Source organism: Anomalospiza imberbis, chromosome 1 (assembly GCF_031753505.1).
Source record: "Anomalospiza imberbis isolate Cuckoo-Finch-1a 21T00152 chromosome 1, ASM3175350v1, whole genome shotgun sequence".
In the NCBI taxonomy this organism is placed as follows: domain Eukaryota; kingdom Metazoa; phylum Chordata; class Aves; order Passeriformes; family Viduidae; genus Anomalospiza; species Anomalospiza imberbis.
The window spans coordinates 34,839,911-34,860,649 of NC_089681.1; the positions used below are offsets into that span (position 1 = coordinate 34,839,911).

At 39.9% G+C, this 20,739-nt stretch overlaps 2 protein-coding genes, 2 long non-coding RNA genes and 1 other non-coding gene across 9 annotated transcripts in view; 3 read left to right on the forward strand and 2 right to left on the reverse strand.

The window, feature by feature from the left end:
* The first annotated feature begins 302 nt into the window (after nucleotides 1-302).
* LOC137472410 (uncharacterized) lies at nucleotides 303-3,699 on the forward strand. Its single transcript, XR_010998170.1, has 4 exons — nucleotides 303-410; nucleotides 1,936-2,046; nucleotides 2,856-2,961; nucleotides 3,355-3,699. It is a non-coding gene; the product is annotated as an uncharacterized lncRNA (long non-coding RNA).
* Nucleotides 3,212-3,290, forward strand: LOC137465374 (small nucleolar RNA SNORD87). Its single transcript, XR_010994628.1, has one exon. It is a non-coding gene; the product is annotated as a small nucleolar RNA SNORD87 (small nucleolar RNA).
* A 1,027-nt stretch (nucleotides 3,700-4,726) lies between the features above and the next one.
* On the reverse strand, nucleotides 4,727-14,330 carry MCMDC2 (minichromosome maintenance domain containing 2). 4 transcript variants are annotated; one of them, XM_068187458.1, is made up of 14 exons: nucleotides 14,121-14,330; nucleotides 13,908-14,038; nucleotides 13,760-13,819; nucleotides 13,256-13,451; nucleotides 12,132-12,254; nucleotides 11,857-11,964; nucleotides 10,520-10,648; nucleotides 9,767-9,998; nucleotides 7,902-8,107; nucleotides 7,423-7,589; nucleotides 6,908-7,084; nucleotides 6,059-6,201; nucleotides 5,436-5,545; nucleotides 4,727-4,957 (listed from the first exon to the last, which is right to left on the reverse strand). In XM_068187458.1, the coding sequence occupies exons 1-14, from the start codon at nucleotides 14,218-14,220 to the stop codon at nucleotides 4,791-4,793; spliced, it is 2,049 nt and encodes a 682-aa protein (XP_068043559.1). In that variant the 5' UTR covers nucleotides 14,221-14,330; the 3' UTR covers nucleotides 4,727-4,790. The 4 variants fall into 4 exon arrangements, 3 of the variants coding, with proteins under 3 accessions (XP_068043559.1, XP_068043568.1, XP_068043574.1); XR_010998162.1 differs by lacking the exon at nucleotides 6,059-6,201; XM_068187467.1 differs by lacking the exon at nucleotides 11,857-11,964.
* On the forward strand, nucleotides 9,913-14,328 carry LOC137472416 (uncharacterized). Its single transcript, XR_010998171.1, has 3 exons — nucleotides 9,913-10,049; nucleotides 12,396-12,582; nucleotides 14,214-14,328. It is a non-coding gene; the product is annotated as an uncharacterized lncRNA (long non-coding RNA).
* A 2,759-nt stretch (nucleotides 14,331-17,089) lies between the features above and the next one.
* SGK3 (serum/glucocorticoid regulated kinase family member 3) overlaps nucleotides 17,090-20,739 on the reverse strand; it is a 55,750-nt gene continuing 52,100 nt past the window's right edge. For both annotated transcript variants that reach the window (XM_068187495.1, XM_068187499.1), the window contains 3 exons: nucleotides 20,065-20,220; nucleotides 18,944-19,033; nucleotides 17,090-18,483 (listed from right to left, as the gene is read on the reverse strand). In XM_068187495.1, coding sequence (XP_068043596.1) covers nucleotides 18,313-18,483; nucleotides 18,944-19,033; nucleotides 20,065-20,220 — 417 coding nt within the window. In that variant the 3' untranslated portion in view covers nucleotides 17,090-18,312. The remainder of the gene's footprint in view (nucleotides 18,484-18,943; nucleotides 19,034-20,064; nucleotides 20,221-20,739) is intronic.

The following is a 20,739-nucleotide window of genomic DNA, read 5'->3' on the forward strand; positions in this document are numbered from 1 at the left end:
TGTTTATACACTATCAAAAGCTGGCATTTTTCATGGAGGACCCTAAAAGATCTCGGCAAACTTCCGTCATTGTCATCACAGCTTTTCCCTCGGAGGGACGGGAGGTGAACTTCCCACGGCCACAGCAGAGGCGCTGCCCGTACGGCGCAGGGACCTCCTCTCCGGGCTGCTCACAGCTGGAACTCCAACAGCGCCTCCGCACACGGATCTCTCTTCCCGCACATCCCCGTCCCGCCCATGGCCGCTTTCCCCGTGTGCCTCTGCGCGCGCAGCCGGAAGGCGTCGCGCCCGCCCCGCCCCGCCCCGGCGCGCCGCGTATTTAGCGGGACCGCGGCAGGAATCGCCCTTTCCATGGGCGACGGGAGCGGAGCGGCCGCGCCTGCCCGCCTCCAGGCGGGGTGCCTGCCTCGGTGGGTGCGTGGATGGATGTGGCGGGACCCGGCCCGTGTCTGCGGGGGCTCCCTTTGTCGCGGGATCCCGGGCTGGCGAGGGGAGCCCCGGGCGGTGCCTGGGAAGGGGGAATGCCCGGGCGTGGGACGTGCCCGTGCTGATCCGGGGCTCGGGAGCCGTCCCGCCGTGCCCCGGCCTCGGGCGTGGGAGCGGCAGCAGCGGCCGCCGAGTCTGATGAGTACAAATTAAAAGAGGGGAAATTTAGGTTGGGTACTGGAGGAAGTTCTTTACTGCCAGGGTGGTGAGGCCGCTGGAACGGGAAGGTTGTGAGTGCCCGAAGCCATGGTGGCGTGCAGAGCCGGGCTGGATAAGGCCTTGAGCAATCTGGGTCTAGTGGGCGGCGTCACTGCCCGTGGCAGGAAAGGGGTTGGGACTGGATGATCGCTAAGGTCCGTTCCAGACCCTTAACCTGTGATTCCGTGATCCCGCCGTGCGGATCCGCAGCGATCCGTGTGATTCGTCATGCGCCCGACCTGCACCATGCTCCTTGGAGCAGGTCCTGCCTCGGCAGGGCTCGTCTGGACAGTCGAGTGATTTCTGCCCTTCTCAGAGGAATTAGAAATGCTCCTGGGTGGTTAATGTGAGAAAGCCTGACATGGCAGGTCAAAGCAATGGCTGTAATCTCAGGAACTGCAGGGATGGTTTCAGGTGCTTTTCTGAACAGCCAAAGCTGTCACTTGAAAGAGGAGCGATTGTCACACTGCCATGGCTGTGCCTGTGTTTCCCCCGGGCAGTTCAGGCTGACACTTCAGCCACACAGGCTGCCCAGGAGAGCTGGTGCCATGGGAGACCGAGATAGACCTAATTACTGTGTGCCATGCGGTGGTTACTTCGAGCTGTCTCCTGGCTCATCAGGTTTTGAAAGGAATGACAGATTGGACATTCAGAGACACTTGGTTTTGCTGACAGATCGTTTTCAACAGCAAATGCCTGTCATAATTCAAAAGATAAATTACCTTTTTTTTTCTTTAGGGAGTTGGACAGGGGCTGTGAGGTGACCCAGACTATGCCCTTGTTCAGGTTGTAGGCACAGATCCAAACTGGTGGCGTCTAGCAGGGACAGGGCCCCAGGAGTAAGCAGCCTCTGAGATAATGCTCTCTTGCATTACAGACTGCGGTGTGAGTGCTAACCTCAGTTCAACTGGTGGTAAAACATCACTGACTTCCCCAGAGTGCCGCATGTGAATTGGGGTTAAAGGCTGTACCCTGCTAGGGTGCTCCTCTCCCCAGCCTGGCTGGTCATTAGGAGCACTGTACTTGTCCTGCAATTAGTCACTCCTCACACTGGAGCTTGTTTTAGGAAAGTGGTCATGCCTCTGCTTAACCTTTATCTCAGCTGATGCTCTATGCCAGGTAATTACAAAGAGAGCATGGGGTTTGTGTTTCTTGGACTGGCTTACTGTTCCCAAAGAAGTGTTAATGCTTTCTGCTGCTGGCTCAGCAGTGGAGCTCTCTGAATCAAACATCTTCTTTTCATTGTTTTAGGCAGAAAGTGAAGCTCAAGATGAGTTTGTTACTGGCTTTGGGAATCCTCAGTCTGGACTCTGCCATGCCTTGCAAGCAGAAAGATGCCACGTGAATTCTGGAGCTGCAGAAGTAAGTATTTCTTACTGTATTAAAGATGTTGAGGGAAGCATCATGAAATCCAGATCAAGAGTTCTGGAGCTGTTAAATGGCTTGAAAAATCCCTTGGGAAAAGGAGAAATTTGATTGTATGTAGGGTTAAGAGATTGAAATCTTAACAGAAGCAATTATGGCAGCTATAAAATCTACTAAGACTTGTTCCCCAGAACAAAGCAGGTGCAATCCAAGAATCCCAAAGGAGTCAAAAGGAAGAGGCTTGTATCAGAGAACCTAGTTTTTAACTGGGGAAACATGACTTCTGATTTGAAGAATTCATGGATGTTAGATGAAATGGAGAGAATTAAGTGAACAACAGTATGTTCAGATCACAATCCATGCTGGCACTTCAACTGCATCAGTCTTGGAATACATTCCAAAGGGAATGGTGACTGTGGTAGTGAGGTTTACCTCTAGAAAGATACTTGGCATCTGGGATTTGAATGTAAGAGAGGGACCTCCAATTTTGTGCCCAAACAGAGCTGTTTCGTTCTTGGTTGTACTCAATCTGTTCCGTGCTTAACAGTTAAAATGAAGGCTCTGCTTCAGCTTATGGAAGTACAACTCTTGAGACAAACTTAACCAGCTCCCTTGTATTTAGTACCTGGAAAAAGCAGTCTTACATAGGCAGGAAACTGCTGGCATAGTGATGATAACCCTTTGCCGTTTACCCAACTGAATGTTGTGATGAGCAGTGTTGTATATCTGATGTGCCAGCTAATCAGTAGGTTTTTCTGGTTTGCTTTGCTCTTGTAATTTCTGATTTTAGATTTTTTTTTTTCAAGGTTCTGTGACATCAGATGATCTCTTCCACTGTCTTCGAGCCTTGTGTGTGCACATAGGGCCAACAGGAGAGTCCACCCACTTCTAGAAGTGTGGGTGTTTAAGGAGGTGAGTTGCTTTTTTACTGTCACAGTGCTCAGGTTCCTGCAGGCTGTACTGCCATCCAGGGAAAGCCTGTACTGGCCATGTTGGCTACCATCCTTTCCTTGTAGTACTGCTACAAGTCTTCCAGTTTTCAAGAGCTCATGGGAGAAACTGGGGAGAAGCAAGGATAAAATGTTGTGCTCTTATTATTGCTTCTCAAAAATAGTGATTTATAAAGGAATTCTATTTCAGTCTACCCTTAAAGAGTAATTTTTCTGGCATAATGATGAGACTTTTGCCGTTTACCCATCTGAATGTTTTTTGATGTGTATCTTGAGATCTGAAATGCCAGTGAGGGTAATAACTTTGTTTAATGTTAATTAAAGGTACAGGAAACTAACTTGTTATTGTTCTTAGCTTGAAAACAGAAGCCTGGAGTGTGGAGCTCTAATGCGCTTGGAAATGCTTCCATTGTCTTTCCTGCTTGGCAGAAATACTGCTTGGTTCCATAGTACAGCAGGGGAGTAGCTGTTCACTGAAAATGAATATTCCTGGAATGAAGTTCGGGGTACTGTGTCACTCTAGAAAGAGAAGTGGCCTTCTGGGCAGTCTTAGAACTTAGTATGAATTTTTGAGTGTATCAAATAAATGGATCAAAAGTGAATAAAGCAAAGACCAAAATGTGGGAAAATTTGTGTTGTATAAATGAGTGTTTACAGTGTTAGTAGTGGGTATTAATAAAATCTTGGATTTCTGTTTTCAGTAACTAATTTTTTTGTCGAGGCTATGGGAGCAGTAGCACTCTGTTCCTGCTGGATGACATCCTGGGTAGGAGTAACACAAGCCTTAATTATTCAGCTTGTCCAGATTTGACAGGAAGGATGGACAATTTTACTGCCGCTTTTTTATTTAAGGTGTATCTCTTGGATGCCAGGCTTGCTGAGGATTACGCCTAGTGTTATATCCTTACTAGGAAGATGAAACAGGAAAGCCCATTGTTGGGGGAGCATAGGGTGCTCCGAACACCTCACCTCCTACCACACATTCTTCATTTGTTTTTACAGTGAGGTAGAAATGAACATTGAGCTACCTGCCTACCAGGTTGTCTAATATTCTTCTACCTAACTAGCACTCTACTATCCCCTGGAGTCTATATAAAATAATGTGGAAACACTGGGTTTTGCAGGTTGGGGTGGTTTGGTGGGTTACTTTTGTGGTTTGTTTTGCAGACTTTTTTGTTTTGTTTGGGTTTTGTTTGGGTTTTGGTTTCAGGAGCTTCTGACATCCCTGTCTAATCTCATGTTGCTGTACATGTCGCTCATGTAAAAAAGACACAGAACATGAAGCAGTATGATAATACTTTTATAAATTTCAAAATCTATACACCCTAAGTAAGTAAAGATTGTTGACTTAAACTATGAAGAGTTAAATGTTCTTACAGTTCCTTAACCCTTTGGATGGGTGATACATTTGGAAGGAAGCAATAAGAAAAGCTGCAGAATTCAGGTAGCTGAAATGAAACATTAGATCCTGAACTGGTGGTTTAATTTTTACTTGTAGTCTAATTAAAAATCCTGAATCCTAAATTACTCCTTGCTGAGCTGTGAATGGAGAGTGGTAGCCAGGAAGAGAAGCTCTGGCTGGGGCTGTATTCTGAAGCCATGGCTTTCCAGGATGAAGGCATCCCTGGTGCCTTCAAATAACTCAAAAAATTTGTAATTCAAGTCCTGTCAGCTATGCTTTATTCCTTGGTAAAACATCACTGAACTGTCTTCTAAGTTTTTAGTAATTTTGTATTTCTAACTGTAGCCTCTCAAAAAGCAAAGCCTCAGGCTTTACTTAGAGCAGAGTTTTTACTCTTCATTAGTGTTAATGTGAATTCCTGGGCTATAGGCAGCAATAAACTTCAGCAGTTGATGGTGACACTGCATGAGGTAAATATCTCTCTGTTGCAGGGAGTTTTCATCACTGAGGTCAAATGGAAATACAGGATTTGGTGCTACACATAGTGCAGATGTGCCTAGGCAAAGAAGAAATTAAGCTGTAAGACTTAATATTTGCCAGTAGTTTGAGGGGAAAAAAGAACTGTGATGCAAATTACTTAGTAATGCAATCCTAGATCATAATTCTTACCTCGCTTCCAAATCTGTGTGTGAACAAATATGACTGATGCTTTATAAACAAAAAAAGTCCAATGTTTTTGGTTTTCCCAGGGAGGAAATCTGTCCTTAGTTCAACCTGAGCCAGTGTTAGAGAAGCAGTACCTTTAATAAACCAGTATGAAGGACAGACTTGGTGCTGGCCTATGGCCTTGTTACATACAGCACTGAGACAAACTGACAGACTTCTCCAGTACCAGTCTTCAACAGTGGAAGTTCTGGATTTTGATTTGAAATTACCTGCTATCGCAATCAATGGATGTAGAATTTTTTCAGACTGACAAAATGTGACAGTGATGCACCCAAGCCTAAGGAACTGTTGTACAGTGCATTATTTACCATGTTTTAGGGTCAGCGATGACTCAAGTAACAAGACTGCAATCACTGCATCTTCCTCAAGTACTCTCTGTCTTAAACTGAGCTTGGCATGAGCCTTAGCCAGTGAAATCCTAAGAGATCAATACAAGCATGTCAGAAATAAAAAGTAACTGCAGGCATGAATGCAATGTCTATTGCCCTGTATCAAGCACTTGTGTAAATTAAAAGTTAACACTTTTTTTTTTCATGCTTCAGCTATGCAGTTGCACTTACCACTGACAAAATATTATGCATGAACTTTTTGTGCTAAAAAGTGGAACTTGGCATGTTATCCAGTGATACTTTTTTTGGTCCCATAATAAAGCTGTACATATTTAAATCCCTTTTTTTTTCTAGTTAGCTTTAATAATGATACATGTTTTGTAAATAGCTGGGGTTTTTTGTTTTCTTTTGCCTGGCGAAGTTTTTTGGATTTGGGTTTCTTTTAACAGTGTCAATATATAAAATAAATGGCATTCATAAATAGTAAGTAAGATTATTTATACTTGAACTTTTCAAAACATAAGTCTTATGTAGCTTTCTATAAAACAAGCTCCTGAGCAGTTGAGCACAATTTCTCTTTGAAAATGGAAAGTAGGACATACAGAATTTTTAGTGCAGAGGCTGATAATGTTGATCCATGAATGGAATCTCTTCTCACCCTGCGACTTGCAAGATAATAGCCCTGAATGAGACTTTCTGCTTCTGAACTCAGTTCAACATGAAGATCCCTTGCAAACAAAATAAACTAGAGAGAGGGCATACATTTTAAATATTTAACAGGAAAATAAGGAATTGACCTTTTCTCACACATTTTAATATACCAGTGGCATAGTAATACAGGCTGGACAATATCTTCTACCAATAGCTTTACTGGTAAAGACAGTTGTCACCATTTAGCCATACTGAATAAGAAAAATATGAAGGATAATAACAAGGACAGATCTGGATAGTAAAAATTATAGAATGATTTGGGTTGGAAGGGACCTTAAAGGTTATCCCATTCCAACTGTACTCCAATGGGACACTTTCCACTAGACCAGGTTGCTCAGAACCCTGTCCAGCCTAGCCTTGAACACTTCCAAGGGGGATTATCTGTTAGTTATGCTACAGATATTAGATATTACAGATAATTAGAATGGAGTATTAACTTCTACTACTGGTTGTAGACCTTTTGGTCAAAAATAGATATTGGAGATCTGTTCTCATATGAATATTAACTTAGTATGTTTTCCAGAAACACGCTCAAACTGTATTTATTATAGTGAACCTTTTCAAGATCTGAAGCTGCTTTTGTCAGTGATCCTAATAGTGCTAGTGGAAATATGGTGGAGGGAACGGCAGAAAGTGAGTATTAAAAGTAAGCAGACAGCAGAGAGAACTTTCTGATGCCAAACCCAGTATGATATTCACAAATATAATGCATTTTTAATTTATTGTGTATAATTTGTTACCTCCTCGTAATCTTGTGTCCTGAACTGCTGTGAGACTTCGTACAGCTTGGCTTCAGGATTAATGGCTTTTTTCAAGGTATGATGTACAACAGGAGAAGCCAGGTGACAGGAAGAAAACTCATTGTAGATCAAGAGCCCAAAACCATCTACAAGGTTAACTGGAATCAAACTCACATCCTAAAGAAAAGACCCATAGAAAGAAAACATCTACTTTATTTTGGGGTTTTGACTTGTAGAAGCATCACGGTGTTTTATATCTGAAATATCCTATATCCACTTATACTGCAAGATTATCTAATGAATTACCTCTACTACTTGGTAAAATGTTGTTTGAATGACACCTACTTTTTTGGGAAAGCTATCTCATTTTAGAAGATACTTGATTTAACGTTATTTAAGTTGTGACTTTCTGGGAACTACTAACAAGTTTTATTGTTTTCATTATTTTATTGGTGGAAATAAACACCAGTGACAGCTATAGCACAGTTCCTCTCACAACAAGGCATGTGCTTTACCATCTGTCCAATTAGAAAGTTCTCCTTTTGTATATGTTTCTTTGAGGAAGAGTCCAGGTCTACAAAGGACCAAAAGTTGGTCTGAACTGAAACAGTAACTTGTTGGTCAGCCTCTTCTCCATACTTCTTCCCAGGAATAAATACTGTTGTTGTTCTGCTCTCTAGCACTAGGATAAGACAAAATTCGTCAGTTATGTGATGGATTTAGCTTAGCTATAAATTCTAGTCCCACACACATTCTGAAATCAGTCATGATTATGAGTTTGCTGAATTGTTATGATTAATGAATGTCTGTAGTGTAGCAGATTTAAATTTACAGGACCTTGGCTTTTTTGTCTTTGTGTCTTACACAGATGCATTAAAAACAGCATACAGATTTTTGCAGCATTTGAGGGCCATAAGCTGGGGAACAAACCTAGCCTTGATATTGCATATTTGTTTAGTTCTGTACCCTCATTAGTTAGGAGGTGGGAGATTACCAGACTGTAGAAGTTCAAGTTTATCCTTTTTATATGAACTTAAGTCTCCTATGTAACAGATGCCACCCTTGGCCAGCACAGTGCTGCAGGCTTGAATACTGGCACTTCCAGTTCCGTGTTTATCTTTGGACACAGAAGGAAAAATGTCACTGGAAAGTGGGTGTCGTATACCACGAGGCAGAAGACATAAGCTGTAATTCAGAAGCCTGGAGGATTAAATAATTCTGTCAGTCGTAAATTGTTAAATTATTAACTTCTAAAAAAAACTTAGTAAGTATTAAGACTAACTTAGAAACAACAACAACAAAAAAAAAAAAAACCTGAACATGAAACTAGCATCAAAACTAATTGTTTAAATGCAAAAGGTTCTAGCTGCTTCCCAACAGCTGTCATCAAGACACTGTTTCTTATAGATTAAACATGAGGCAAATCATGGTAAATCCTAGGAAATCAAAGACATCTCATAATTTTACCCCACATCGTTAACTCCTCTTTCTATTCTACAGAAGCTTTTCCAGTGATTTAAAAGTTTAGAGGATTAGTAATTCTGGCCATCTGGGAAAAATGAAAAGGCTGGAACTTGCAAGCTCTGCTTTCCTGAGTTACACACTCCCCTCCAATTCTTTTGGAGAAAGAAGGTATAAAAATATTTTTCATCCCCTGTACTATGTTCTTTGGCACGGAGAGGTTGCAAATTGTCTGTCTGGTTCCACAATCAAAGGCTCTTAATGATTTTAAGATGTCAGAACATGGTTTGCCCCACTATTATGACCTGGGAGAAAATTACTAAGTAAAATTAGTAAGAATTAGTAAATAGGGTATTGCAGCAATGGAAATATGTAGGAAATGCCTACTTCATAGGCTGCTGACAGTGAATACTGTGCACACACAATATAGTATAAATTACAATACCGAATCATGATTTACAGTGTGCAACTGTTTTAATATTAACCAGATGTTTTGATTCTTAAAACACTGAACTGCTGTTTGCCTTAAGAAATCTTAATCTTAACCTGGGAAAAAAGAAATCTTGCAGTTCACATTTTTAAAAATTTTTACTAATTTCTACAACTAAATTTTAAAAAGGTCAACATTTTGGGATTTTTTTTCACAACAAAAATATTAGTGAATTGGTTGAATAACTTCCAAATGAAGATAAAATTCATGCCCCTTTCAGAGATCTTAAGTTATGGAAGGAGAAAGTAATTTTGCCTAAATTAATGTAAACCTGAGCATATTGTACTTTCCTGCAGTGTAAGTAAAATTGTGTTAACAGTTTATTGTTGCATGAATAGGTAAATACATAAAATGCATAGTGAAAAATATTTAAAGGCAACAACAACAACCAGGTTTATGATCTATGTGTAAAGATGCATGTGAATTCTGATACCTTATTTGAATGGTTTTTATGAAAAAGAGATAAAAATGTAAGTATCTATTTATACACTGCTTAATTATTCAAAAGGCCGATAGCTGGGAATCAGTGATGAGAGGGCTTACATTGACACAACGTTTGAAAAGTTGAGCCTGTTACCAGCTTCTGGAACAGCCTTCAGTTTTGATTTTAGAAGAATGAGCTTTTATCTGAGCTCTGCAAAACAATGCTAGTGTTAAATTCTTACCGTAATCTTATGAGAGTTTTTGTAGGTTTTTTGATTAATGAAGTTCTGATCTAGAGTTATCACGTGAAAGAAACAAAAATGTCCATGAGATAAAAATTGAGTATTTAACTAAGTTGGAGCCTTGTGCATTCTTTTAAAACAAAGTCTCTAGCTTTTCATGTAAGACCAATCCTATTATCTTTAAAAAGACTAGATTTTACATTCTAATTTATGTAAAAAAAAAAAAAAAAGGAATCTCTTTACCTGTCAATTACTAGCGTGTCACTTGTCATAATCAAGAGATCCAGATAATCTGCATTTTCTTTTTCACATGTCTGTACTAGACTCAGCAATATTGCAAGTTTAAGAGTATTGTAAGTGCCTGGTGGAACAACTTGAGAAGCAAAGATGTTGGCCAGGACAGCAGTAAACCTCCAGCATGAACTTGAAGTCAGTGAGAGCAGATTCTTAAAATTGTCACTGACAAAAGAAGGTCCTAATGGAAACAAAGTACAGGTGAACAAACACATTAAAGAAACCCATGCAGGTAAGTTAGAACAAATCACCATTGGAATCTTCATACAAAAACTTACCAAGAACAAATATATCTCTGTATTAAGCACAAATTCAGAATGTAAGCATCTGACACCGTTAATTTTACTTATAGAAAGGTAACAGACATGATCTGCTAAAACTCACGGAATAAGAAAGGAAAACCAAACTGAAATACCAAGTTCTTTTTATATGATTACAAAGTGCTTTCTAATAGATAGGAGAAGATGGAAAGAGAAGTTGAAGAACTGCTAAATAATTAGGGAGTTTGCCAGTGCATGGAAAGCAGGCAAAAGCAAATATTCTCAAATAACAGCAAGTACACATTTCAGACTGTAAGAGGAAAGTCCCTGAGTGGTTTTGTAATCTGGACCTCTAGATAATAAAAAATTCTACCAATTCTCAAGATTTTTTTTCTAGGAGGTTTTGTAGGGTTTAAGTCAATTTCTAATGGAACTTTCTTACCATTTGGTTTATAGAGCTGTATACTATTGACTTCTATACATGCAGTCACTTGTAAGCCATTTTGTACACAAGCTGGAATTCCTATAATCCTGTAGTGGTTTCCTATTGTCATTTTATTGGCCAGTTCATCTGCAAATAATAAAAAACTAAGTGCAGGGGGGCAAAGCTACAGATATGTTAGGGCATGAAAACATGGTCAGAAAACTTCTACACATTCTGAACATTTGATTTTATGATTTAACATTGGCAGAAAACAGCTGGAGGCCAGATTGATAATGGGCTAGAGTAAAATGAAACATATACTTTTAATTATTTAGTGCAAAAGATAAGGAAGGCACACCAGGTTAGGGAAAACAGATTTCATAAAAAAGAAAATGGACAATGCATTTAGTCCTGCATTGAAAGGAAAATGGATAGGTTCTTGCAAGTGTATTTCCTACGCTGAAGTTTGTGGCATCACCATTATCAGTCACTGTCCTATAAAATATCAGAGAAAAAAAACCAACACAATAAAGAGGAGATACAAACTACAGAGACTTCAAAAAGACCCACAAATAGCTTTGTGAACCTTTATATTTTTGTGCACCTTAGAAAACCAAATCCCATTTATTATTTCAAAGTGAGAATTATATCCAACCAGATCTCAATCTCAGCCTGAGAAACACTATAACCACACTGATCACTAGAGCCTGCAGAAATTTACTGCATGAACTCTCAGTATCTTGACCATAGATGTTTCTATAAATTTTTATTATAATTTTAGCACTACTTTCTATTTAGTTTTCAATAAATGAACCATATAATTCCCTAGACTTTTGGAATGGATGAGGATTTTTTGTTGCTTGTCTCTCTTTTTAAGAATTAATGGAAGTACGTTGCTGAGTTATGATTTTAGTTAGATATTAACACTAGAAACCATTTAATGTTTGCGGTGGATGGCAGTGGTAGTAGAACCCAAAAATCCTGATGGAATGTGGAAAACAGCTAGATTGAGGAAGGATGTTAAATAAACATGAAGTTAGTGCAGAACAGTATGACCAAAGGAAGTAGAAAGGAGGAAAAAATAAGCAACAGTTAGAATAAGACACTGCCGAGCTGGCCAGGGGATTTTAATTAAATGGAGGTGTAAAAGTGACACGAGAAATTTGCTATGTACACTCTGCAATCACCTGTGCACACTGCTTTGTCACCTAGCTACTTTTTATAAAATTAAGGGGAGTACAGAAAGAACTGCAATATAAATAATAATGACTTTCACCATTTTAACAAAAAAAAAAAAGGTATTATTATGGATCAATTCTAAAACATTTTTGACAGAACTCCAAAGTTCAGCTTACCTCTCAAGAACAATGTAAATGCCTGAATCCTAAAATGTGATTTATCAATGGAATATCCTTTCAAAGCATTCAGAATTTTAGCATCAATCATTTCAACTATTTGTTTATCTTTCAAAACAAAGGCAAAGAAAAAGGTTAATTTTCTTGAAAACATTGTTTTTTTAAAAGATAGGTGTATTTTAAGTGGGCTTTTTCCACTTAAATATTTTGTTTACTTATTGTGTAACAGAAGTAGGAAACTACTAGATCTAAAAGGAAGATTACATAGATCCTACCACCAAGTACTCTAAATTTCATGTCTTCCTGAAGTGGTGAAGAACACAAGCTACACACAAAATCAGTCCTCACTGTAGCAGACTCTGTAGCTCCAGGACAATGCACTCTGATGCACCTAAACCCTAAAAAAAGTAATAATTTACCAACCATTTAAAAGGAGGGCATAGCTCTAGTTTTAAATTTCCCATGGAGAACAGAAGCAATTAAATACTGGACAGTGAAATTCTAAATTTAAATTCTAAATTTATTACGTGTTTCTTCAGATGAGCCTCCCTTACATATTCCACTAAAATAATCCATCTGATTTATTGTGTTTGGCCACGAGATGGCAGAGTTTCCTACTGCACATTCCCAAGATGAACAGCTTGGCCGAGCTTTCTTGAGGAGCGAGCCACCGCGGCTTCTGCCTGGCGTGGGAATGGCATGGGATATGGATAGTCACTATTAGAGGTTCGTGTCCTCGTGAAGATGTCTGCATGACTTAATCTGCAGTCTCCAAACTTTGGGATTTTGCATCTGTTTTATAACTGTATGGTCTCTCTTACAGAAGAAGCAAGAAAACAGCCTTAAAGGTACTTAGGGCCTCTCTCTGCAAAGGTACACGAAGCTCAGTAATACTTTTCAAAGTAGTAGTACCACAGAAGTCAACTGCTCATCAAAGCATCACTTGTTCTATGCTGGAAGCTTTTGCCATCCACTTAAGCTTGTTCTGTGGTATATTTTTATAGACAGTTTCCAAGGAAAAAGGTACGTTACTAGTTTAGCTTAGAGAGATTGTCATTTAAGATATTTAAGTATTAAGTTATTTGGGATATTAAATATATTCAAGTTATACAGGTGACTTATGTTTTCTCCTATAAAGTATAAACTATTTCTCCTATAAACTTCTTCAGCATTAGGAGAAGGGATTGCTGGCATAGCTGTTCTTCCAAAACATTTAATAATGCTGAGCAAGTCCACTCCTTTCAATTAACAAAAATCCTGCTGTGTTCATTACAAAAATGTATGCATTATAAAACTATATAGGAAAATACCTTTGGTAGACTAGGCTTTTAATGTTTTATTGCCAAATTTATTTAAAAGCTTTTGAAATAGTACTGATTAATTTTATATTTTTTACTACCTTCAGAGAATGGGCAGGTTTCCTCAGTACAAAGAAATCTTGCTCCTTGTGTGTATTTTGTTACAGTTCCTATTGCAATCACTATCCCTTCAGACATATAAAATCTTTGAGATGTGTAATTAAAGGGATATGCAGAAAGACTCAGAACATAACTTGGTAAAGGTGGCAAATGTGTTGGTTTCAGCAATATACTGATCTAGCAAGAGACACAATAGCATTAATATAAAAACATATTTTTATTTAAAACTGCTTTACGTTTCATGGACAAACACAATGTGATACATAACTGTTAAAAAATTTCAGAAACACATTAAGAGTAACTAGGTTTCATATTAATTAATCTCACAATTGCAATGTGGTAGGGTGAGACTTCCAGCTATTTTAAATTATAAATAATACCGCAACCAAAGGGAAAATTAAAACTTAATAACAACAATATTTGTTAATATTTCACTATACTTAGAAGATTCAAGATCTAAATTGAGAAAACCAATGCAGACTCACCTGGGCTTCTGTCTGCAATTGTTCAATTAATGATAATGTCTTAATAGCTATGAAGCATACCTGTAATGGAAAAATAACTTCATTTAAGAAAGGAAAATCTTGTTAAAATTTAGATTATGCACTTTCTATTCATCTATTATACACTTACTGACTGAAAAATCTGTGCAGCTTGTAGGGGATTATGAAGAATATAGTTTCCAAGAGTTGCATCTAGTTCAGCAATGTCAGAAGGATTAATTGAAATAATGAAACGATAAACAGCATAACTTTGTTTTGAGTCTGTAAGAGCAAAAAGTATTTTAAAATAATGGATTTGTTAACATAACATTATGTATCAATTTAACAGACTATGTATTGATACCATTATATTTTTTGCAATCATGCACAAATTTCTCAAGGCCACCACTTCTGTCAAGGTAGACAAGGACAACTTCCCTCATTTTCTGTATTTCAGGATCCATCTTCCAAGATCTTTGCACCCTTTATCCAGCTGTGGGAATAAACCATGAAGAAATGATGGTAGAACTGTCCATGCTATAACAGTAATAACAAAGGTACATACTAACAAAGCCACACAAAATTAAAGGCACAAGTTAAAAGAGAATTTATAATAGGGATTTCACCCTCCCCAATGTGTTTGGGATTACTCTTGCACAACTCCATCCCTTCAGCAAGAAGGGCTTAAAGAAATGTACACACATAGATCCGTTGTATCTCCCTGGATCCTGCGTTACCCGGGCTGGACACGCAGGACACCACATATGATAGGAAGGAGTGAGCTATGGCCCCGCTAATTGTGCACGGAGCAGCCAGCGCCTAAACTGCGGAAAATAAAGCTTGCCCAGGGTGAAGTGATGGTGTTCACCAGCGTCCCCACAGCCAGCTAACCCCACTCGCGGTGTGACTCGGCACGGACACCCAGCATCTGCCGCCTGGCTTCAGCTTCCTGCCATCGGCACCCGTGCCTCACAGACCTCCCCACCAGCTGCTCCCCGGGCTTCCTGCGCCCCGTCCTCCCCCGGCCCTGCAGCAGCGGGCACCGCGGGGCCCGGGCTGCCCTTAGCCCCGGGACGCAGCTCCCTGTGCCCGCGGGCGAGGCGAAGGCCGCCCTGCACGGGGCGGCAGCCAGGGCTCGGCCGGCCGGGTCTCGGCAGCCAGGGCTCGGCCGGCCGGGTCACGGCAGCCAGGGCTCGGCCGGCCGGGTCTCGGCAGCCAGGGCTCGGCCGGCCGGGTCTCGGCAGCGAGGGCTCGGCCCCGGCGGGACGGCGCTCCCGGCGCCGCCCCCTCAGCCCCTCAGCCGGCGGCGCGGGCAGCGCCACGGCCCGCAGGGCTCGACAGCGCAGGGACACCCCCTGTGCTCAGCTCAGTTCGAGTCCTCGGGGAAGGCAATTCCCAGCTCACAGCTGCCCCAGCCCCGCGGCCGCCGCCGGGACTGGCGACTCGGCCCCACACAGCTACAGCCTTCACCTACGGGCAGGGCACTGGGCAGGGCACTGGGCTCTGTCAGCGTGCAAAGCACTGCGGCAGCGTACTTGGCAGAACCGTTTTCTCTCATTAATACACATTGCATATTTAACTGTTACCTGTAGCTGGCAGGCACTCCCAAACTTAGCTCTCCGGGAGAGCAGCTCTGAACTCTATTTGTGTCGTATTTCAGTTCACACTTTTACAACCATAGTGCATTTCAGCCAGTCCAACTTCGGTGTGGTGTCTCGTTCCCCCAGGCCACCGCTCCCGGCCTGCACAGCACCGGAGAAAGGCCTGCTCCTCATGGGCTGCTTGGGCTCCCTCTCTGCAAGGGGAGCAACAATCAGGCCCCTTCAGGCAGAATAAAACCCCCTGAACTAATCACAGAAAGGCAAATTTTGCCTCCCTTTATTACTTATCAGCCAAAACAGGAAAGGAGTAGCACAGGTAGTTCCTGTGCAGGTCCACTCTCCTCTCTAGGCTTTACCAGGTGTTTCAGGTAGCACTTTCAGAGCTCAGCCCCGGGTGAGGCAGCCACAACACTCCAAATGCACGTCTTACTTTGGAAACCATCCTCATGGGATGCAGAGAGATGTGGAACAAGAGCACTGGGTACAGAAATACTATGAGGCTTTGTTGCCTGATGTTGTACAGTCTGTTAACCTTTAGTTTAAAGAACTTAAGTACTTCAAGTTATGTGCTGAACACATTCACACTTTGCCAAAAAGGCAGACTCTGTCGAAGGAAGAAGCTTTATAAACAATTATTAAGCTGCTCTCCCAGAAATAACTTCAACTGCCAAACAATTTTTTTAAAGGAAAGAGCCCCTGAATTCTGACACACACACACACACAAAAACCCAAAAAAACCAAAAAACACCCCACACTAACAGAAAAACAAAACCCTTCATACAGTCAGGTATGAATGTCTTGGAATTCAAGACAAAAATTTAAAAGAGTGCTAGTTCCCACAACAATTTCTGAAATATTCCCTCTCCTTCCCATCCCTCTACAGCACTGAGCCTCCTTGCCATGAAGAGAAGGTAGTTACAGTAGCCACATAATTACACAATAATTTCAGGAGCATTCAGACTAAAAATTCAGTATGAGAATGGATGCTTCCTTTCATACCACCAATTTGTTTCCCAGTCCATGTTAAAAAACCCAAAACATAAAAACCAAACAAAAAAACCAACCAACCCAACACAAAAACCCAAAAACCAAAACAACTGACAACTCCCCCCCGCACCTGCAAACCAAAAACCCCAGGGCTGTTACTTCCAAATTACGTTAATGCCAAAGAAACTATTCACATCATTGTTGGTTGTCCTGAACAGCTTTTTTCAACCCTTGCAGAGGAGAACTATGGAAAATGAGTGCCAAGCCACCATTCGGCTCCTACAAATGATAGACTTCCTTCCTTCCTCCCCGGCCAATGTCAATTCTTACTTTTTACCCAATCACTCCTTCCAAAACCTCATGTAGCAACTGCTAAGCATCACTTAACCACTATGGAAGACACTGTGCTCTAGGAGATACTCCTTACCTCCTTGAGGTAAGCAAGGAATCCTGTTTTACTTTCCACTCTTCTAATAGATTGATACAACATTTATTTTAAAAGAATTATAATTTGATACACTCTCTCCCCCAAGGTTCTTAATTCTTATCAGATCTTGACGCAATATAAAGTGTATTTATTTTAGCTGCTTATTTTGCAAAAAAAAAAGTGACTTTGATACTGAAATTTATGTAACATTCATTCAATTTGCTTAAAATTGAATTAATGATGTATCAGTATCTTACTAGACTTCTCTTAAATCAAGGCATTTAACTGCATCTATTTATGAACAAAAAACACTGAACATTTTTGGAGTAACAGACAAAAAATAAGTTGTTATTTACAAGTAATATATATAATGAAACTACTACCATTATATGCCTTTTATACACTGTAACTGCAGTCATTTTTTGCATTGTTTTAAAAAAATTTCCTCAAACAGAAATTGTTCAGAATTATGTTTGTCCATACATGTGTGTGTTATGAGAAATACAATAGCTTTTCACATTCTTAAAATTATCAGTGTAATTTACATTTTTTCCCCCAATATCAAGTGAAGATTTAAAAACGGTGCAAACTGAAACACGAAGACAAGTAGCTATGAGCGCTGAAACACAATCAATTTGGAACATAAGAGTGTTTTAAACTACTAATCTGTGAGAAAAATCCCTAATATTTGGCATGATCATCTCACCACCCACCCCCAAAATGTCAAAGCTAATTGACTTACTTTTAAAGTAACCATGATTATTGCATATTAGATCTTTGGAGAAGCAGAGCTTTAACCAAAAATATTTTTAATGTAGTTGAAATATAGACATAGCTCAGGGAAGAAAGAAAAGTAGAACACGTAATAAGTAATGTTATCAAATCAATCCAGTTAATTTGTTCTGTTCTTGCTTTGAGTAATCCCCCATACCTCAGATAATCCAGTTGAGTCAATGGGTACTTCAGCAAGTACGGTGGCAACAATCCAGTTTTATGTGACCAAGTTTTCATTCTGCAGAAGTCTCTTAAGAATCTTGGTCCTTAACTTATTTAAGTGCTGACAAGTAAATTAACACATATTCCAAACTGGTAACAGGGAAAACATTTACCTTTTTTTAAACCAGAATATACAAAAGACAATTTGCATAGTTACAATTCAAGCACAAAGTCACTGTAAATAAGTACAAAAGCATTTATAAATTTACTAAATTTGCTGCTGTTTGTGCCAGCCAAATTAGATAGGTATGAATGTAAACTCAAAGGGATTGAGGAGAACAGTCAGTGTTTTTGCTTAAAAAATACACAGAGAATGCTTTTTAAAGGTTTTAAAAAATATTTTCTGCAGCAGGAACAAACGTTCAAACCCCAAAGAAAGCCATCCAAAATGCCCAAATTCTTCCTATACAGCAGAGAAAGTTTGTTCATAGGTTTCAAACCTACATACAAGACGAGGCACTATTTACGCTATTTTGGAATGTGTCCATAATCCTAACATTTCAGTTCAACCCAAGACTTCCAAAGCACTCTCCGCTTCTAAGTTCCTAGGAAAACCCATCTTCAGAAGGCGGTGCGTACGAAAATCCAACAAATGCATCATCTGCCTCTAGGACACTGGCATTAACAATGTTGTAGTCGGAAGAAACACAAACTGAGTATGGGACCATTTCTTCTGTGAACACTGCATCAAAATTCCCAATATCGTCCGGTCCAACCTAGAAAACAGAAGGATCTGTCAGTCATCAAATTAATACACAAGTTTAAAACACTTGTGCTTGTCCTTGAGATTCCAAATTTAACTCTCAAGGCTATCTATTTTGTTGTTATACTCTATTTAAGCAAAGAAATTTAAGGAAGCACATCGCTGCATCTCTGAAAATAGGTATTAAAAGGCAGGGCTTTTTTCATTGAGGTTGGAGTTTTGACCAAATCTTACATTCTTAATGATCTGATAAACCTAAAAAAATATGAAAAAAGTCTCTCCTAGGGAGATTAGCTCAGTTCGTTAGAGCATGGTGCTAGTAGCACCAAGTTTATGGGTTTAGTCCCCATATGGGGCATTCGCTTAAAAGCTGGGCTTGATGATCCTTGTGGGTCCCTTTCAACTCAGAATATTCTGTGATGTGTGATCTGAGATGCAAACCCTAACACCATCGCCATTCCCCAGGCACCTACCACATTAGGATTAAATGGTGGTGGAATCTTCTTCTGAAGAAGATCAGTCCAACTGAGAGATTCAAAGAACGGGTGCTTTTGAATTTCAAGCTGTAGCAAACAATAAAGATTTTAGATATTTCATAAATCCATCCTGGGCATCATAGTAAACATTTCTTCATACTACATGTGCATAGGTTAGTTCTTATGTGCACATCCTTATCAGTTTGTTTATTCACAATTTACTTTGCAATAAAAGTTGTAGTCGGTAAAAACAGCAATTAAAATTTGCGAGACTGCCTCTATAAACAGTTTTCCTTCTAAAACCATACTTTCTGCTTTTAAGCCCTAAAATCAACAACCCTGAAGTCTACCCCAGATCAAGAATGTCTTCTGCTGATATCTGTTCCTGCCTTAAAGTTTTGTTAGTTTTTGTAAAGCATATCACTGTCTGAGAAGCAGCTGCTTCAACAACTCTGCAATATACTTACTATTTAAGAAGCAGCAAACAGCTATGCTAAATCCTTGCATCTTGCTCAGTTACAAGGTCCACAGACTAACATAAGGACTGCAAACCAAAGACTACAAAGATCCCACCACTAATGATCTATATCCTCTAGATCATTCCTCATTGCACAGTTCTGAAGACACCTGTAGCTTTCTCTTTTTGCAAACAAAGGTTGTGTTGCTACACTGGGAAAATGTCTGCCATGATTTTAAGGCTAAAAAAAAAAGCTGCCGTGTGCAGGGAACTAGTGTTCCTCTTTGCCTGAAGACTGGTTTCCAAATTATTAGTATTACCACATGACAGCATTTTCTTTTGATTATTTCCCAGTTTCACTATGAACAGTGAAACCTGCTTCTCTGCACCTTAGTGACTGCTACACCAGCAACCGTTTTTCCTTTGCTGGCAGGTACAGCAGCAACCAAGCTCAAAATACCCCACAACAATCTCTTTTATCCGCAGCAACTTCCAGGGATAGACCGCACTGGTGTCTTTACAGAAGAAATAAGAAAGAGGAAAACAGAGACAGATGCAGCAATGCAGTTTCTGTCTCCAACTAGTAATCCTGTACTGTGCACATTAATTTAGTGAGTCCCTTTAAATGAAATAGGGCTTAATAAATTAGGACATTACTTACAAAGTCTTCCTTTGCTCCAAGTCTGCTTTGCCGATCTTTCTCCAAAAGTTCTTCCAGAATAGACCAGGCTGTAAGACTGATTCCTGGGCGCAAAACCAGGGGCTTATGAAGAATATTATCGTACATCTCAGCAACATCACGGCAGTAAAAAGGAGGCTAAAAAAATACAAGTTCTACATGAATTTGAAGCCTCGTGCAATGTTGTTTCATATGTTACATATGATCAGTAAATAATTCTTTAAGACATACAAGCTGCTAGCAGTGGAGCAGAAATCTCCTTTTTATGCACTGCTAACTTCTAATTCAGTCATCACCACTGCCAGAACTTTACACTTGATAACTTCCCACCACCCGCCTCCTCTACTCCTAACGTGTTCTCACACTAATAAGTAGCCATAGATGTCAACCAGCTTCAAAGCTCCCACTGAACTTGCCTGAAAAGAACCTGAGAATGGTAAAATAAATCCATCTCCCTATTTAAGGTCCTATGGGAAGTGACAGAACTCAAAAAAACTAGAAGAACAGATTCTTACTGGAGTAATTACATATGAGTAGAAGAAGCATAGCAAGATTTTTTTTTGTTCTAATGCTGTCAAAAGCTAGGAGAAAACCTGGAATACCTAAGTAAAAAAAAGTATTTTAATTTTATTTATTCCAATATTTGAGAAAAGCTAG